The sequence below is a fragment of the Mustela erminea genome, chromosome X (genome assembly GCF_009829155.1).
Source record: "Mustela erminea isolate mMusErm1 chromosome X, mMusErm1.Pri, whole genome shotgun sequence".
NCBI classification, from domain to species: Eukaryota; Metazoa; Chordata; class Mammalia; order Carnivora; family Mustelidae; genus Mustela; species Mustela erminea.
This window is the reverse complement of record NC_045635.1, coordinates 38750824-38769342: the sequence shown is the minus strand read 5'-3', so window position 1 is coordinate 38769342 and position 18519 is coordinate 38750824. Positions and strand designations below refer to the sequence as shown.

The window sequence follows — 18519 nt, the reverse complement described above, 5'->3', positions numbered from 1 at the left end:
TAGTAAGTTAAGCATCTGCCTTCTGCTCAGGTCATGATATGTGGGTCCTGGGGATGGAGCTCTGAGGAGGGCTCCCTGTTCAACAGGAAGTCTCCTCCTTCCTCTCCCTTTGCCCCCACCCCTCATGTTATCTCTCAAATAATCTTCAAAAAAATGGGGATAATCAAAGTTCCTGCTTAAAGGGCTTCTGTGGGAGAGATGAGTTCCTGCTTATGAAATAGTTGGATTAATGGACGCCTTCATGCATAAATATGAATATACAGTTAACCACCTTTTTTTTCCTTTTTTAAATATTTTATTTATTTATTTGACAGAAAGAGACAGAGAGGGAGCCCAAGCAGAGGAAGTGGAAGAGCGAGAAACAGGCTTCCCATTGAGCAGGGATCCCGAGGCAGGGCTCAATCCCAGGACCCTAGAATCGTGACCCAAGCCGAAGGTAGATGCTTAACAACTGAGCCATCTAGGCGCCCCCTATAGTTAACCACCTTACCCAATCTGACAACACAGTACAGTAGAACCATCTGAACACTAGCACTGAGCCCTTGGTAAATGTGAGTTCCTGTTAAGTCTTTGTACAGCTCCTCAGATGTACTATCCTCTTGTTCTCCTTGAACCTTTAAGGATACCGTTCTTTCTCCGATTCCTCCAACCTCCTTCCCCTCCTTGCCCTACTTCTGTGACTGGTAAATTGTCATTCATCTTCAGGCTCTGTTCTGTTACCATCTCTGTTATGAAGCCTTCCTTATTTCCCCCTACATGTATATACATACCAGACTGGATGTGGGGGTATTCCCTCTAAGCTTCTAGACATATCTTTATTGCAACCTCCTCCCCCACCGTTTTTTACTTTGTTGACTTGGTTTTCCTTTTGGTTGGTGAAGAACTCTAGGGTGCGGTCATTGAGGGCTGGGGATTGAATCTAGTTCATTCCTCTCTTATTCTCTATCAGTTGATGTTGCCTGACATGGAGTAAGTGTTCAAATAGCTTTTGTCAAGTGAATGAATGAATCCATAGTTAAGGACATGTTCAGACAGAACACAATGGGAGATAGATAATTTCTTAACAAATAAGAGATGGTCAAGTTTATTAGTAATCAAATCATTATGAATTAAAATGAGACCTCATTTTTACCCGTGGAATTAGGGAACACTTTTAAAAATGATAATATCTATTTGCATGGATATTCTGTCATTGCTGGTGTGAAAGTGAAAGCAACTTATTGCCATGTATCAAGATTTTTTAAAATGTCCTTTTTTTTTGCCCACCTGATTGTACTTCTGGGACACTATCCAAAGTAAATTATTTTTACTTATATATTTATTTATATTTTTAAAGAGAAAAAAATTACTTTAGATGTCAACTAAAAAATATGTGAGGTGGGTACATAGTTTTTTCAAAATTATTTTGTGAGGAAGCAAGCCAAAAGAAAAAGGTCACTGCTTCTGTCTGTGGTGCCCATTCCCTACCCTATACCACAAGACAGCTAGTCTCTTCCTTCCTCTGTGGTCAAAGGAAATAATTTTAAATACAGACAAATGTTGACACATGAAGATGTTAATTATGGCATTACTTATATAAAAATTTGAGAAAAACCCCCCAAATATCCAATAGGGTGGTTTAGCATTTTTGTTTCAGAAGAATATGTGATAACAAGGAATATATTAGTTAAATGAAAAAAAAGGCCATAAAATATGTTCACAAATATTAAGAAAAAGAAAAGACAATTAAATACCCATGCATAGAAAAGAGACTGCAAGGAAGTATACCAAAATGTTTACTTACTTGGTTATGTTTGGGCAGTAGGAATTTGTTTGACTTTTTTTTCTTGCTTTTATTACCAACCAAATTCTCTATATTTAGACATGTGTTCCTTTTATAATGGAGTAAAGCCAATAAATTCTATATTTTAGAGTGTGTGTTCAGAAAGAATTAGGACTGATTGTATTCTATTTGATATGTTTTGATATTAGTAAGTCTTGAATTACTAAATTGATTGTAAACACCTGGAGGGAACAAACCTAGTCTTGTTGAGCCCATTGTTCGATCAATAAATACCTATGGGCTTCTATGGGGGTGGCCTTCCATGTAAGGTCCTCACTTCTTGCCCCTGGCCATTGTCGCAGGGACCAGGATGGCCTTTCAAACATCTAGCAACCAGTGAGAAAGAGTTAAAAACAAAAAGCCAAACAAGAGAAGTTGGCTTGGAAACAAATTATCCTTGAACACAGGATGGGTGTTAGCCAAAAGAAAGGTGCTAGAAAATGAATAGCTTTGCTTATAAATGAAATGAATATTCATTCCTTTCTGCCCACATTGCAAGTTAGGCACCATCATCTACACTTTTCATTTGCTGCTACCAAAAAATCTTGACATAATTTAAGAAACAAAAAACACTGTTGTCCTAGCCTCTTTCAATGTTAATTGAATGGTATTGTGCCAGATTGTAAAAGAATGATAGAGGAGTGGCCTTTAAGGGTTTCTCAAATTGCACCTCTATGAGGAATATTGTTAATAATCCACAGCAATTGCTCTTAACAACATGAGAATATCTCATTTTTTGTTTGGCTACACTTAAACAGCCCCAGAGTTGAGTGCACCAAGACATACTGAATTTCAAACTAAATAAATCAAAATTACCATGTACATTCCACTACATGTCAAAACAGGAAAAGCCATAGTATTTGATGTGAAATGAAGATTAGAAGAGCAATAGAGAGAAAACTAGAAGCCTGCTTTCAGTTGGAATAAGAAAACAGGGTCAGTGATTTTCAATGCAGATGTACTTCTCTTGGAGAAAACATATAAAAAAAATCAATTTACAATGCAGATGAATTTGGCAGTAATTATGATACTGTCACAAGATTCTTTAGTTTCCAGAGGACTTATTTCAGAGTCCATGGTGCTTGTTTGTCATTAAGAGCTTGAAAGGAATCAGAGGAATTTAAAGCTAAAATGTTAGGTGCCATTGTCAATTTAAAAATTGACCAAGAGGACGATAGAGCATCTTTATATATAACAGGATGAAAAGGGGCGCCTAATTTGATTTCTAAGAATTAAGCAGTTGTGCAGTTTCTCAAATATATACATTATCTAAAGAAAGGCACACCTGGAACTCATTTACTTTATCACTTCAGACTCAATCATGAATATGACTAATTAAAACAAGTGTACCATGTTTCTTTTACATTCTGCAGATAAATTCTGTGACTTTAGTCATCAGAAACATTTCACATTTTTCTAAGATAAACTTGCTTCAGAGAAGTAACTCTTTTAGTTCAATGTAAATTGAAACTATCTCCATTATGGGATTATGAGAGAAATAAAAATTGTTATCATTTATTGGGCATTCAGGGTTCCAGGCACTAAAGCTAAATGTTTTTTTATACCTTGCTAACTTAACCCTTGATTTTCATTTATTCAGCCAACTACTTACTATAGAAATATTACTATGTTCCAGGAGCTCTTTAAAGTGTTGGAGATTCAGCCATGAACAAAATGGTCCTGTCCTCTGTGGATCTTATGTTCTAGTTGGGGGACAAAGATGATATACAGAAAAAAAAGAAACATACCAGGTTGACGTATGATGAATGCTACTGAGGAAAAGAAAGCAGAGAAGGGGTTAGGGAATGCCAGATTTGTGGAGGGAGGGGGTCACAGTTTTAAAAAGAATGGTCAGAGAAGGCCTCATGGAGAAGATGACACCCAAGCAGATGTGAAGATGCCCTACAGGAGATAAAGGAACAAATCATGGAACTGTCTTGGGGAAGAGCCTTTTAGGTAGAGGGAGCAGTAAGTGTGGAGACCTTAAAGCTACAGTGTACCTGGCTTGTTTGAGGAAAAGCAAGGAGTGCAGTATGGCACGTACAGAGGGAAAGGGGATGAGGCCTAAAAGATAGAAAAGGGGACATCTCGTCAGACATCACATAATGAGACTTTTGGGTTCTACTTCAGGAGAGATGGCAAGCCCCTCAGAGGGTTTTAGACAGAGGTTTGACATGACCAACGAAGCCAATGGTCTTGTCCAGTTTCACAAGTAAGAAACAGAACTTGGGAGAAGTTAGGTAATTTACCAAAGTTATTTATGTGTTAGTGAATTAGTGGGGCTGGAATTTTAATCTGGGTCTGTGTAATTCAAAAGCTCATACTTTTTCCCATTAAACCACAACTGCACCTCCCGATTGCAAAGAGGTTTATGACCCAGGCTGGATTAGGTGATTGTCTTAGTCTGGACTTGACCTTATGTTTCCCTTTTCTCTGTAGTTCTTTGGCTTCTCTGGCAAGGCTACCGTGTCACACAACTCCAAGGGGACACCATTTATACCCTAAGTCTATAAATGTACTCCCATCTGGACAATGTCCAGATGAAGTGACCATATATCATGACCTTTTTCTTCAATGAGAACATAAATGGTTTTGAACTATGGTCAGGCTGGTAGCAAAATCCATTTGGTCGGACATTTTTCCTGGTCCCATTTTGAAGCATCTCACCATCTCTCCTTCCTCTGACACTTACTCTACCAGCTGTTTCTACCACCTTCCACTCACTGTCTGGCAACACACTGGTCCAACAGTATGGCGGGCTGGGATGTCCGTGACGGAAAGGCAGGGTTTTCTGTTCTGCATGGGCAGCTCAGGCCCACAGTGTATAAGAGAAAATCTGAGGGACTGTAGAACATGAGCATATATGTCTGACTTCTGATTAGTAAATTGTCATCACAATTGCTGCTTGGTTTAATTTAGGCTGAACCAGATTTTCTTATAAGCCTTAGAGCATAGAGCTTCAATTCTTGAGCCCTTGTTTATGTTGAAGCTAATTTTTTTTAAGTTGGTAGGAAAGTTCTTGCTTAGACTTTACCGATTCAATGTGTAAGGAAATACCCTGAGATTCAGAGCTTTAAACTGAAGTTTTTATTCATGGTTACTTGAGTGGGTAACTTTAATGGAATTATATCTTGTAAAACAGCTTAGCATTTCATGTGTCAGAATTCTGCCTGGTTACTTCAATACCCTCTAGCAGTTTGGCATTATTTTTTGACTCTTATGACTTTAATTACAAAAACTAAGAGAAAATCATGGCAGCGTCCCTTAAAGGATTAACCAAATAATACTGTGATGATCCATATAAAATATTATTGCCAGGAACATAGTACAGTGCTGAGTAAAGGCAAAGATGATTGCCATTTTGAGTTTTTAAGATCAGCATTAGTAATCACAGAACACCAGATCAGTACAATGAAAGCTCCTTTTATTTTTTTTAAGATTTTATTTATTTATTTGACAGAGAGAGATCACAAGTAGGCAGAGAGGCAGGCAGAGAGAGAAGGGAAGCAGGCTCCCCACCGAGCAGAGAGCCCGATGTGGGGCTCGATCCCAGGACCCTGGGGTCATGACCTGAGCCGAAGGCAGGGGCTTTAACCCACTGAGCCACCCAGGCACCCATGAAAGCTCCTTTTAAAATGAATTTTCATTTCCCTTAAATGAAGGGGCAGGAAGCACCAAGATCAGACTTTGCTCTCAGGTCATATTTCAGGTTCGCTCTGAAGGTTTATGTGAGGAAAGGCTATGTGTGATGGAAGTTGGATCTTTGTTTTTGTGGCTGTTGCTAGCAAAATTAGAATATGCAGAAGACCGTGTGATGGGTCCTCACTAGGTTAAATACAGAATTCCTAAGTGACCCAGCAGTTTTACTCCCCCAAATTGAAAACAGGCATCCAAACTAAAACTTGTACATGAATGTTCACAGCAGCACTATTCACAAGAGCCCAAGGGTGGAAACAACGCAAACGTCCTTCGATGCACAAGAGATACCCCAAATGTGGCACATTCATACAATGGTATATTACTCAGCCCCCAAAAGGAATGAAGTACTGATACAGCCTGGATGTGAGCACGAAAACATTGTGCCAAGCAGAAAAAGCCAGACACAAAAGACACCTTATTTCCATGATTCCTTTTCTAGGAAATATCCAGAACCACCAATCTGCAGAGATGGTAAACAGATTAGTGGTTGCCAGGTGGGGAGAGGGCAGGGAAGAAGGAAGAAAAGAAAGTAATGAAAATGTTTTGTAAGAGACTGATGTGGTGGTTGCCCAGCATTGTGAATGTGTTAAACACAGCCAGCGGTACATTGTATGTTCCAGCTGTTTTTACCACAGTCCAAAATAAGGTGGGGTGAGAAGATCCCTTGTTTTTGGTGAAGCCCATTCAAGTTTGACTTCTAAAGAAGGGGGCACATGGCAAAGGCGGGGCAGAGTAATGGCAGCCACTTGAGCTCTGCAGGACAAGTCTTCCACTTCCTGGTTGCGATCCCCAGTCCTGGGACCCTGCCTCATGTGGGGACAGCAAGCACAACTGCCACACCAACATCCACTCCAGGGCCCCTGGCGTCCTGTGTGACCAAGGGCCATTTTAAGTCTGGGGCAGCTTGTTTGAAACCTTCACATTAAAGACATTGGAAGCAGGGGGATACTGAGCTGTTTAAAACCCAAGCCTGCAGAGATCCAGCAGATAGAAACTTGAGCTGCAATGAGGCCAGGACAATTTAAGCTTATCCACTGAAAAGGGAAAATAAACTTTTATGACCTTGGGGTGCTAGAATAAGTTTAGTGAAAGGTAGGTGGGAAGTTTCTAATTAATGCTGCACACATTCTTGTCCCTTGTCCTTGCAAGTGTACCACTTGTCCTTCTTCACACTGGCTCTACCCTCAAAAGGAAAAATCTCTCAAAGCGTTTTTTTTTTTTTTTAATGATGACCATGAAAATAATATTTGTTTCTTACAGAAGTTCAGAAAGAACAGAAACTCTCATATATACACGTGTGTCTATGTAAAGAAATCTCAGAGATCAGGGATAATATAGATATTTGGCATGTATCCTTTGTCTTTTTTTTTTTAAAGTTTGTATTTAAATTCCAGTTAGTTGGGTACCTGGGTGGCTCAGTGGCTTAAGCATCTGCCTTTGGCTCAGATTGTGATCCCAGGGTCCTGGGATCGAGTCCCACATCGGGCTCCCTGCTTAATGGGGGTTTCCCTCTCCCTCTGCCCCTCTCGCCTGCTCTCCCTCTCTCGCTTGCTCTTGCTCTCAAATAAATAAATAAATAAAATCTTTTAAAAAAATTCCAGTTAACATACAGTGTCATATTAGTTTCAGGTGGACAATAGCAATCCAGTCCTTCCTTACCTCACCTGGTGCTTATCACAAGTGCCCTCCTTAATTCCCCTCCCCTGTTTCACCTATGAATATAGCGGTACTAGCACCTTCAGTTTCAGTGGGAATCCTGAAACTGAATTTATCAATATATCATGGGCACCTCTCATGCCAGTAAATACCAATCAATAACATACTTTTCATGGTTGCATAGCGTTCCATTTTATGCACGTTTCATGACTGATTATTCCATGACCAGTGGAATAAATGGGCCTGGGGCTTTCTTTTTTTTTTTTTTTTTTTTAAAGATTTTATTTATTTACTTGAGAGAGAGACAGTGAGAGAGAGCATGAGCGAGGAGGTCAGAGAGAGAAGCAGACTCCCCATGGAGCTGGGAGTCCAATGCGGGACTCGATCCCGGGACTCCAGAATCATGACCTGAGCCGAAGGCAGTCGTCCAACCAACTGAGCCACCCAGGCGTCCCAAGCCTGGGGCTTTCATTGAAGTGGTTCCTCTGTGGTCGCTTAGTCCTTTCTCATGGCTGGTGACTCAGGGTTTCTGAAATTATTTTCTGTTACCTGTTTATGCTGATCAATGATAGCTCTCAAAGCAGAGGTCATAGGCAATAAAGGGACTAGAGGTCTGTAAACAGCTCAAAACCCACAACCTTTAGGCAACTTGCCCTGACTGAGCTTCACTCCATCCACTCATTCTGTCTTCTGTGTTCTGACAGAAGAGGGGCAGAAGAGTATGCGAGCGCATGGGCTTGGAGCCAGACTGCAGGGGTTCTCTTTCTGGCTTTCAGGAGGTTGGGCATACTCAGTGCTTCTGTGTTCTCATCTATAAAACGGGGGTGATAATAATAGTCCCTATCTGGGCGCCTGGGTGGCTCAGTTGGTTAAGCGTCTGCCTTTAGCCCTGGTCCTGATCCCAGGATCCTGGGATTAAGCCATGCATCAGGCTCCCTGCTTGACCAAAAGCCTACTTCTCTCACAGTTGTTGACCCTGCTTGCACACTCGTACTCTCTCCCTCTCTCTATCAAATAAATAAAATCTTTAAAAAAATAGTCCTTATCCTGCAGGCCAGATGAGATGATCTGTGCCAGAAGTCCCTGGCAGCACAACAACTGGCACCCAGTTAGTACTCCCTGAAAGGCAAGGGTTATTATTATTAGTCAATTCATTCAAGCGGGGCTCCTAGTTTGTGGCATTGGGAGCTCATCTGTGTGTGCCGGGGATGCCTATAATAGGTTAGAGACTCTGAAAAGCTCAGAAGCCCAAGTGACTATACAGCGTTTCCTACACAGTGAGCCCCCAGCTAATATTGCTGTTTGATGGTCTGATCCAAACCGACCTGATGCAATTGTGGCATCCTCTTGTTTGAATTTGGTTGGTCTTGATTTCCCATTTAAAAAAATAAATAAACAAAAAGATAACAAAACAAAAAACCCCCAGAAACCCTAAGAAGTGGATATAGGTGAAATGCAATTTCTTCAGATATGTCAACATCATAGCCGTGGGCTTTCCTACATGCTAAGGAAATTCTTGACTAGGAGAGCTCAGAGATCTTCGATGATAGTGATAATGACAAGAAATACATAAAAGCACTAAAAGCCATTATTCCAAAAGACAAGTCTATAGCCAAAGAGCAAATAAAATCTTGTCTTCGGGGGCACCTGTGGGTTGAGCCTCTGCCTTCAGCTCGGGTCATGATCTCAGGGTCCTGGGATCAAGCCCCGCATCGGGCTCTCTGCTCAGCAGGGAGCCTGCTTCCCTCTCTCCCTCTGCCTGCCTCTCTGCCTACTTGTGATCTTTCTCTCTGTCAAATGAATAAATAAAATCTTTTTTTAAAAAAATCTTGTCTTCGGTCACTTAGCTGGGATTCTTGGGAACTGAATCACTCTCAGTAAGTAGAGTTTCTCGATGGTGGAAGCTTGTTCAGGTAACCACTAGAACAGTTGCTATTTTAACTATTTTGATGTCCTTCTACTCGTGCTGCATGGTTTATCGCTATGATATAGAGACTGTATTGAAAACAGTCCCACGAATTTGTTAGGTTTTGAGTCCTCGTTGTTAATGTGTCATTGCTGTTATAATTACTATTATTATTATTATTGCTCTGCCACATAATTTTAATACCATTTGCCTTCAAAAGACTCAGACAATGATTCCTCTACACAACTCTTCACTTTTTAGTCTCTTCTCTCACTTTTTCCTCACTGGCAGGGTGTGTCAGTCTTAGTTTTTAACTGCAGAAATGTTTCTGATTGCATTCTCCAACTTGAAAAGACTTTCCAAATGTGCTGATTTATAAATTTTATACCATGGGAAGCCAGAACCCCAAGTCTGTTACTATTTTGTGTAAAGTAAGATTAATAGGCATCGAATGAAATCATGTATCTGGTGACAGGTTTTTTTGACCATTCAAGGACTTTGAAAGACTTACTGTCTGGTTACAGGCTCTTCTTCTCTATTAGAAGTTTGACTCTGGGCAAGATGTCATTTTATTTAGAAACTATAGTGCTTATGGTTTTCCCTTGTAGCCCTGGTATTTTCCTACTACTCCTAAATGAAGTAGCAATTAAATTAAAGGAAAATAGTCACCTGTCCTCTATGCAGTTGATAAAAGTTTTACAAAATGGAATTTGGATTTTTTTCTTAAAAGATTTTATTTATGCATTTGGGGGAGAGATAGAGAGAGGGCATAAGCAGGAGGAAAGGCAGAGGGAGAAGGAGAAGCAGACTTCATGCTGAGCCGGGAACCCGACGTGGGGCTCAGTCCCAGGACCTAAAGGAATGACCTGAGCTGAAGACAGACACTTAACCAATGAGCCACCCAAGGGCTCTGGAATTTAGATATTTTTAACAGAAAGAGAATGAAGTGTTCTTAGATGTAATTTCATGAGCATTTTCTCATTTTCTTTACAGAGACATAATAATGAGTCTGACTGTTGGGAAACTCACAGACCATGAAGTTATAACCCTTGCCCGTCACTACCAGGTGCCCGAGGACACGAAGCCTGATATGAATGTCCTAATTGCACGGGCCCATGAACAGCTCAAGAAAAACGCTTTTGAGAATTTTGAAAGACTCAATGCTATTTGTGTCTACCAAGACCGAGAAAAGTAAGCTTTCATTTTATCAATTTCAGTAAATCATGTAAGGCTCTGCAGACCTGAGTAATGAAGGAATTTATATTTTATCCAGTAGGGCAAAAAGAACACCGGGATGTCCCACTATACTCCACTATAGACCAAATGTACTTTATTTTTTTTAAACAAACCTTATTTTTATCGCACAGAATATTAAAAAGTACACTCAAGGTTGATATTTAATAACGTCAGTATGTTACTGCTTCAACAATGAAGCAAAGGGCTTACGTGGACCTGGCTTTTTTTTTTAAGAGAAAAACTGTGGTGATGAATTCAATGAGTACTGGCACAGTTTGGTGTCCCTGTGTTGATTGATGATAAGCACCAGCAGTTTTACCCACCGGTGTTTTTGCACCATTAGTACAAACGTCCACCCAGTGGAAAATGTCTAAGTATTATTACAAAACTAGTCTTTTTGATTTTTTTTTTGCTTAAATGTCAACTTTATTCACATTGGTATCAATAAAACGTGGTTATCACAAAAATCCCAGCAACATTCTTACAGAAATTGGCAAAATGATTAAAAATTTTCTTTTTTTTTCTTTTTTTTTAGTCTGGGTTGTACACAACACTCTTTTTTTTTTTTTCCCAAATGTACTTTAAATCATTTTGGGAAAGTATTTGGGTACTGATATTTCATCATGATGGTGAGTTTTGTTTGTTGATAGAATAGGGAAGGCCCTTGTATCTTCAAAAAGATAAGATGCCCCTTTCCATTTCCTTTTAATTGGTTTTTAAAGGCTTTCAACTGAAACATAGTAAATCCAGATGTTAGAAGGTTTAATCCTGAAATATCTTTTCTTACATTAGTTTGTGATCACCGGGATTTATAAATGTGTCTTTTCTAATACAGAGAACAGGGAATTTACAAGTCAGCTTTATTTAGAAATTCTTTGAAATTATTTCTTCTTGATAATACGGAAGCTCAGCATAATCAATTTCTAGTACATTTGCCATGTTTCTATTACTCTTTACTAAATCATTTTTATAAACTGGAGCCCCATTTTAATAAGTTTTGGTGTTCTTCTTACCCACAGACCTGATACTCTGGGGTGGGGTGGGGGGGATATTCACCAGGAGTTAGAAAACCTTACTCCTAACTCTAGCCTCTAGTTTTCCTACTATGAACCGCTGATGTTTCTTTGCCCCATGACCCCTTCCATCACCCCCAGACCCGAAGTTTGTACCCAAGTGGCCAGCTTGCCTCCCCTAAATATCTTTAAAGACCTGTAGTTTATCTTTGAACACAATTTTTTTGCCTAATCCATAACACATAGTTGTTGAGTTTTTGTAAAGGTGGTATTTTTCCTTGAATCTTTTAAAACTTTCTGGAGCCTCCCTAGGCTATATTGCCTGAGCTTTGCATGACCTTCCACTCTGGTGGTACCGCTTGCCCAGCGTGAGAAGTGTGACCCCCCTTCACTAAAAGAACACCTCCTGGGAATGATGAGGCTCCTTGATCAGACAGCTCTGAAGTTCTTCCAGATCTGACAGACTTCAGTTCTAGACACAAACATTCTCCCATCATTTTGTAAACTCAGTGTGCATAAAGCAGCTCGCTTTCTTTCTTATTGGTTCTGATTTTGCCTGGTGCCTGGGAACACTGGCTGAAAGAACATTGGACAAGCATTTCTGTGCCCCTGGCAGGCTGGGGAAAATGACTGTTGAGCTGCTCTGGAGAAACCATCTGACAAAATTGAGGTGAATGTTAAAGCCCCAGCTGGGGCCTCAAGGTTACAAGGTTTGGGTCCAAGGAAAAGACTAGAAAAATACCCTCAAGTCATACAATACTTGCGTTGGAGGCTCTAGATGCCTGTCAAATTAAGAGATGTTTTCAAATATCAGAACCAGTTTTGACTAGTGGTCAAGAAGGCAGATCGATTACTTAGAGCAACACTCGTGGCTGCACCCTTAAAGTGCCGTACTATCACCAACCGAGAGTCTGAATCTTGATGGAAAGGCCTTTGGAAGGACAGAATCTGGTCACTTCTGAAATGGAAAAAGTCAGTGAAAATCAATATGACTCTTTTTCCTTACTGTGAGTTCCAGTACCAATTTTCATACTCATTTTCATGTGCAGACTTTAAGGACACATCTGTATTTTCTTTCCTATAGCATGTAATTGTGACTCAAGAGACACAAAATATAAAAGACCTGTTTACTTTGTTTTAATGCAGAAAAAAAGTATTACCCAGCAAATACATCAGAAGGCTGTGCAAGTCCTCCAGGTTACCTTTGACCGATGATCTTCTGGCATCCATACTGTCTCGGTAAGCAAGAGCTCCAACCCGCAGGGGGTTTGTCCTGCATATTTTTGTTTGGGGGAACTATTCCTGGTTGTACATTGACCTTTAAATATCCTTGATTTACCCTTGACTGCTTTGATTATATTATTGATAACACATCTCCATTTAAGTGTTACAAAAGGAAAAGCTGGGCATGATTTTGAATGTTAGCCTACTATGAATTGCTATTTTATCTTTTTAATGATAAGACATGCACGCGCACACACACACACACACACACACACACACACACACATATATGTATACACAGGTTCCTGGGACAAAATGAAGATGTCTAACTTCATTGGTTATGAGGGTATTAGATCTAAAATTCAGGGCCGGCTTTTCAAAGCAGTAGTTCCTGCTGGCTAAAGACATGCAGGAAGAGGGCCTAGTGTTATGATTCAGGGCTCTGTCCTACTAGAACACCAGATGTAAAGTGTGAACGTTATGATGTTGCAAAAGGAAAGCACAGTGAACTGCTTTCTAAAGCACTGGGCCCTCCTGTTGAACGTTTACTTTCGACTTCAGGCACCACCCTCATAGTTATGCAGACTCTGGTCATCATTTTTCCCTTCTATGACATTATCCCCAGCCCCGCCTCTGACTCATTTATCTTGGTAAGTTTGACATTTTGGACTATGTTCTAGGCATTGTCGTCATTGACAGAAGACCTCACCTCAATTGCTTTGTGAGAACTACTTTATGAGTTACAACTTATATTCTCTTGCCTCACCTGAGGAGGCTGAGGTTTAGAGAGATGAGGTGTTTTGCCCAAAGTCGCCCAGTCTTCTAAGAGCTGTGACTTAATCCCTGAACCTTTTAAATACTCATCCCCTGCTTCTAACCATTTTGAATTACTGTTTTCAAATAGCCAGTGGGTAGGAATGTCTTGACAATTCTACCTCCTTCCTATTCCTTGTCATTCCCACTGTCTTCCCACTTTCTTCTCCATTCCCACTATCTTCACTCTGGTTCAGACCCACAGTTCTTCTTGACTATTCAGGGCCTCCATGTTGGTCTTTCTTCCACCGGTCTCTAATTATTTAAATCCATCTTTACATATAGCAGGTTAATACCGTCTAAGAACAAAAATGTCATAGTGCTGCTCTTCTACTCACAAACTTTCTGTAAATCTCTTTGCTCCTTAAAGGAAGACTGAAATCATCAGTTCTGAACTCCTTCTCCCCCTTCTCCATTGGGAGGCTGAGGGTTGTCAGTTGGAGCAATTGTTCTTAAGCAGGAGCTGGAGTGGGGTGTCCTCATCTGAGACAAAAGGAACAGATAAAACTAAATCCTATGCAGGAGCACTAGGGTCAGAAGCATCAGAAGCAGACTCAGGAGGGCCAATCCAATTGGAAGTATGCACTGAATTGACCCGGAGTTATTTTCTGGACTGTCAGCTCAATTTGGTTTTATCTGCTGGCATCAGTGTGACAGATAATTAGGTCATCCTGGTGTAAAGGACTTCAGATGAAATAGGCAGGCCTAGGAGTCTCGTTTCTTCAGTTATCACATTCCCAAAGCCACGTGGGCTGTTTATTTATTTAACAAGTGTGAGCAGGGAGAGAAGCAAAGGGAGGGAGAGAGAGAATCTTAAGCAGGCTCCATGCCCAGTGCAGAGCCTGATGCACGGCTCGATCTCACAACCCTGAGATCATGTCCTGAGTTGAAATCAAGTCGGATGCTTAATGGACTGAGTCATCCAGGTGGTCCTCCACATGAGCTATTTAACATTTTTTTAAATGATTCATTTATTTGAGAGCAAGAGTGAGAGAATGCGCACAAGCAAGAGGGGCAGAGGGAGAGGAAAAGAAAATCTCAAGGGGGCTCCCTGCTGAACAGAGCCCAATGCAGGCTCGATCCCGTGACCCTGAGACCATGATCTGAGCTGAAACCAAGAGTCAGACACTTAATCGACTGTGCCATCCAGGCACCCCTTCTGCAAGATTTTTGACCTGCCCAACCCTCAGATTCCTTACCTCTGAAATGATATAATACCTCCTTCCTGGAAGTTCGGAGGGTGACTTAAGATAACGTCTATAAAGTACCCAGCGCAGCACCTGGTACTAGGTGATGATTGGGGCCTAGGAGAGAAGTTGAAGTCAGGGACCACAGACCACACACCCTGACTTAGAAATGAACTGGTAGAAACTTGTGTCCTTCTACACAGAGGAAGCCTTGTTTTCAAACATTTGGATCTGAAGGCGTTTCGCACATTAAGCTGTCTCCAGTCAGGAAGCTGTGGATATTTATTAGATTATCTCTTATGGCCCCAGGGATGTGTTGTCCTGGAAAGTCCAGTGATGTGGGAGCCTGGCCTCTGGAGGACCTAGATGTTTCCTCTCTAACACCGAGGCCACCAAGTCCTCATCCTCTCCTTTTCTCAGCAGACTGTTACGTCGTCGCCTTTTCGATTTCACATGAAAGGCAGAAAGGCTGTTCCGCGATTCGCTTCGGAGACATCCCAGGCTCAGCGCGCGTCCGCCTCCAAGCCCCATGTAGCTTTGTGGAGGTCATCCCCCTGAGTTGCTATGCAGGCTCTGTTCAGTCTAACTCTGCCTCTAATTGTGCAGTGACCCTGCTCCTCACTGAGGGGAAGCTTCAGACTAGTCAGATTAGAAAATGTCTCATTCCCAGTCCCTTCTCCCTCCAATATGCCCCGCCACGATTTGGGTCACATGCTTGGTGTTTTGCATCATCTCCGCAGATTCCTTTCAAAGACGGCCCTAATTCCTCATGGACCCATCAGCCTGCAGCTCACATTTATATTCTGCATTCTTATTGTTCCCCACAGACTCCACAGGGCTTTCCAGAGCCTTGACCAGACTCTCCTTCTGCACAGCCCTCCTGTGGCACGCTGAGCCAGAGCCCCTCTGACGTCTGCCATCTCCTGTGGGAGGCAGGCCTGGAGTTTATTGTTTTGGTTCAGTGCACGCTCTGCCCAGGGGCAGTGTTACCTGCCACGGGATGCAGCTGGGCAGCTGTTGAGCAGCTGGATAGCCCTGCTGTGTGAACAGAAATCAGGGGACGGAAAACAGTGTGGCCAAAGAGTTGGCCGATTTCTTCCACACAGTGATTGTCATGTATGTATTTTGCCTAGCGCTGCGTCTCGCTAGGAAGAGTTCCCTCTACTGCCTTTCCATTTTTCTTGGGATTCCACTAGGTCTTTTCCTTACTAGCACAACTCAAGCTAAGAGCAGGACTTCAAAATCTTTACACCTCTGGCTACCTCAGCCCCCCACCAGTTTGTGCTGTGGGAGCTGGTCTGAACTCTCTGTACTTACCAGTCAGATTCCTTTCACTGCTGCACAGGGCATCCGACTTAAATGTTCTAAGTGGTAGTAGTAATGGGGGACTGACACTCCATATTGACATAGTGCCAAGGGCCCTAGGATATTTTGTAAACCCTTGGAAGGGAATGTTCTAGTTGAGGCTAGACACGATTCCCCAGTTTGTAAGTGCCGACCCTGAGGTATAAAGAGGGTCTGTCACTGAGGGACCTTGCAGAGGACTAAGATGAGTCTCTAACAGGATGAGAACTCCCTACATTGTCCCTGTCTGAGCTCCTGGGAATCAGGGCTGTGTCTCATTCACCTTTGTAGCCCCGGACACTTTTCCTGTGCTAGTGCACTGGGGAGTGAGGGTCAGGGAGGGGAGAAAAACACGGGCTTGATATGCACCAGACCTGCCTCTGAGCTCTGCAGCTCTACTGCCTCCAACCCATGTGATCCTTGTAAATGGACTCAACACCTCTGAGCCCTCATTTTGGACTGTTAATGTTTCCTAAGTATTAATAAGCAAGAAATCCTGGTTCTCAAACCATTAGGAAGTGGAGAGTATTCTGAGGTCATTCCATTCTGTGTTCTGTGTGGGACTGGGGAGTAAAGAGGTAGCCTCCTTTCCTAACTGGCCTTGTGAATCGGCACTTGGAACAACTGGAAATTCAAGTGCAGCTCTTTCCCCAGCAGCTCTGCCCCAAGCTGGCCTTTCACAGCTGGCTCTGGGCTCCATGGAATGCCTTCGAACTGACCTCCCGAGAGAGTGGGTGCCGCATCCAGAAATATCAGTTAAAATGGAAAAAGTTAACGGGGCTAATGGGGCTCTCAGATCATCTCGTTATACTCTCCCCAGCCTCAGCCCCTGCACCCCCATCCCCCCCAGAGGCATGGTTTGGACTCTGGTGATTTCACCCAACAGTACCTGGCAGTGGGGCCGAGGGACAAGGGTCAGGCAGTGTGGCTGCCACTGTGGCAGTGTTTGGTGCCCTGGGAAGTCCACAGAGAGAAGCCCCACCTCCCAGATGCGTCCTACGTTTTCCAATTTAAGGTGATACATAGTTTTTAAGAATTTTTTTTAAAAATTCCAAATCCACATGGATCAACAGAGTGTCAACCTTGAGCACACTCCATACTTGGCCGCTGTGACATGCCTCGCCGAGAAGGTGTGTGTTGGAATGAGAACAGGAATTTAGAGGCCCGGCTGTCCGGACATGACTGGAGCTCCTCACTGATAACTTGAGCCATGCCACCTGGCCAGCTCTGGGTTTGTATGACCAACTGATGCAGTGGCCTGGAGCTTGACTTTTTTTCTGAACTGTCCATTCTTTAAGAATCTCACCAGGTGCTCTCCTGGGGATAAAAATATATGTTTATAAAAAATAAAAAATTAAAAAAAAAAAAGAATCTCACCAGGTGTTCCAGCATGTGCCCCTGGGTTTGCTGGGTAATGGATGGAAACCAAACACAACGGCATGAGTCAGAAGTGTGTCTTTACCGGGACGCCTGGGTGGCTCAGTCAGTTAAGCATTTGACTCGTGATTTTGGCTCAGGTCCTGATCTCAGGATTGGGAGATGGAGACCCAGGTCAGGCTTCGTGCTGGGCGTGGAGTCTGCTTAAAATTCTCTCTCCCTCCCCCTCTGCTCCTGGCCCCTCCGGCCTCTCTCAAAAACAAACAAACAAACAAATGTGTCTCTCCTGCCTGCCCTCCCTTCTAGTCCCGGTCATGCATCCCAGCCCATTCCCCTGTGTTACAAGATGGCCTTCGCAGCGAAGGGGGAAGCCACGTTACTCTTCAGCCACATACAGCTGCCACCACATGGTTTATACCTCCACAGATGGTGGAAATAAAGCAGAGAAGCTTTATTCCCTGTGGCAAGGAGTTAAATGGCTTCTGTAGTTTGGGGCCATTCATCATTTTTGGGAGGGGGAGCACAAGCACCCGTGTTTCTAGCAAGGCATTGAGAAGCGTGCTTGGGGGTCATGATTCTCGAAGGAGGAACCAGAGAAATTACCTTCCCTCCCTCTTTCTCCACAAACATGTCCCTTAGTTTGTGTAGGGAAGGAAATGGTGGCTTGCCCCAGTATCAAAGGGAAAGAAGAATTTATGGAGGTTTTAGGAAAACACTTTAGCACTGTGAGCTGGGACTTTAAAGTAAGGAGGCTGACTTTTTAACAAGCAGAGAAACACTTTAAAGCCAGAATTAGTGCTGCCCTTTAGGGCAGTCGCCCTGGAAGACTGTGCACTGATTTCAACAATGTCGCCATAGACAGTTCTTCTTTGGAATTGCTTTCATGGCCTTTCAAGAGAATTACTTCCAGAGTGGCAAATCTTCATCCTTTGACCATGGATCAGAGTCTTAGCAAGAGCCAAATGTCATTTGGAGAGGAGCAAAGTAGGGGATTCAGGGGGAGAACCAGGAGGCTAATATTTTTGATCAGGAGCACAGCATGACCCTGAAGCAAGGAGATACATTTTCTATACGATTCAGAGGCCTTTCCAAAATATTTTGAAAGGTTGGGTAGGATTTGGCTAACTATGACCTGTAGCCACGAGGCAGGTAGGACGCCATGACAGGTGGCTGTGGGAGATGGTATCCAGTGGTACATGTAAACACTGACCTACCCATTCCTAGGCCCCTACAGCCAAGCCC

General features: G+C 42.6%; 1 protein-coding gene across 6 annotated transcripts in view; it reads left to right on the top strand.

The window, feature by feature from the left end:
• Positions 1 to 18519, top strand: part of EFHC2 (EF-hand domain containing 2) — a 186367-nt gene that overhangs the window by 146729 nt on the left and 21119 nt on the right. For all 6 annotated transcript variants that reach the window (XM_032330119.1, XM_032330116.1, XM_032330121.1 and 3 more), the window contains 2 exons: positions 10077 to 10274; positions 12479 to 12571. In XM_032330119.1, the coding sequence (XP_032186010.1) occupies positions 10077 to 10274; positions 12479 to 12571 (291 nt within the window). The remainder of the gene's footprint in view (positions 1 to 10076; positions 10275 to 12478; positions 12572 to 18519) is intronic.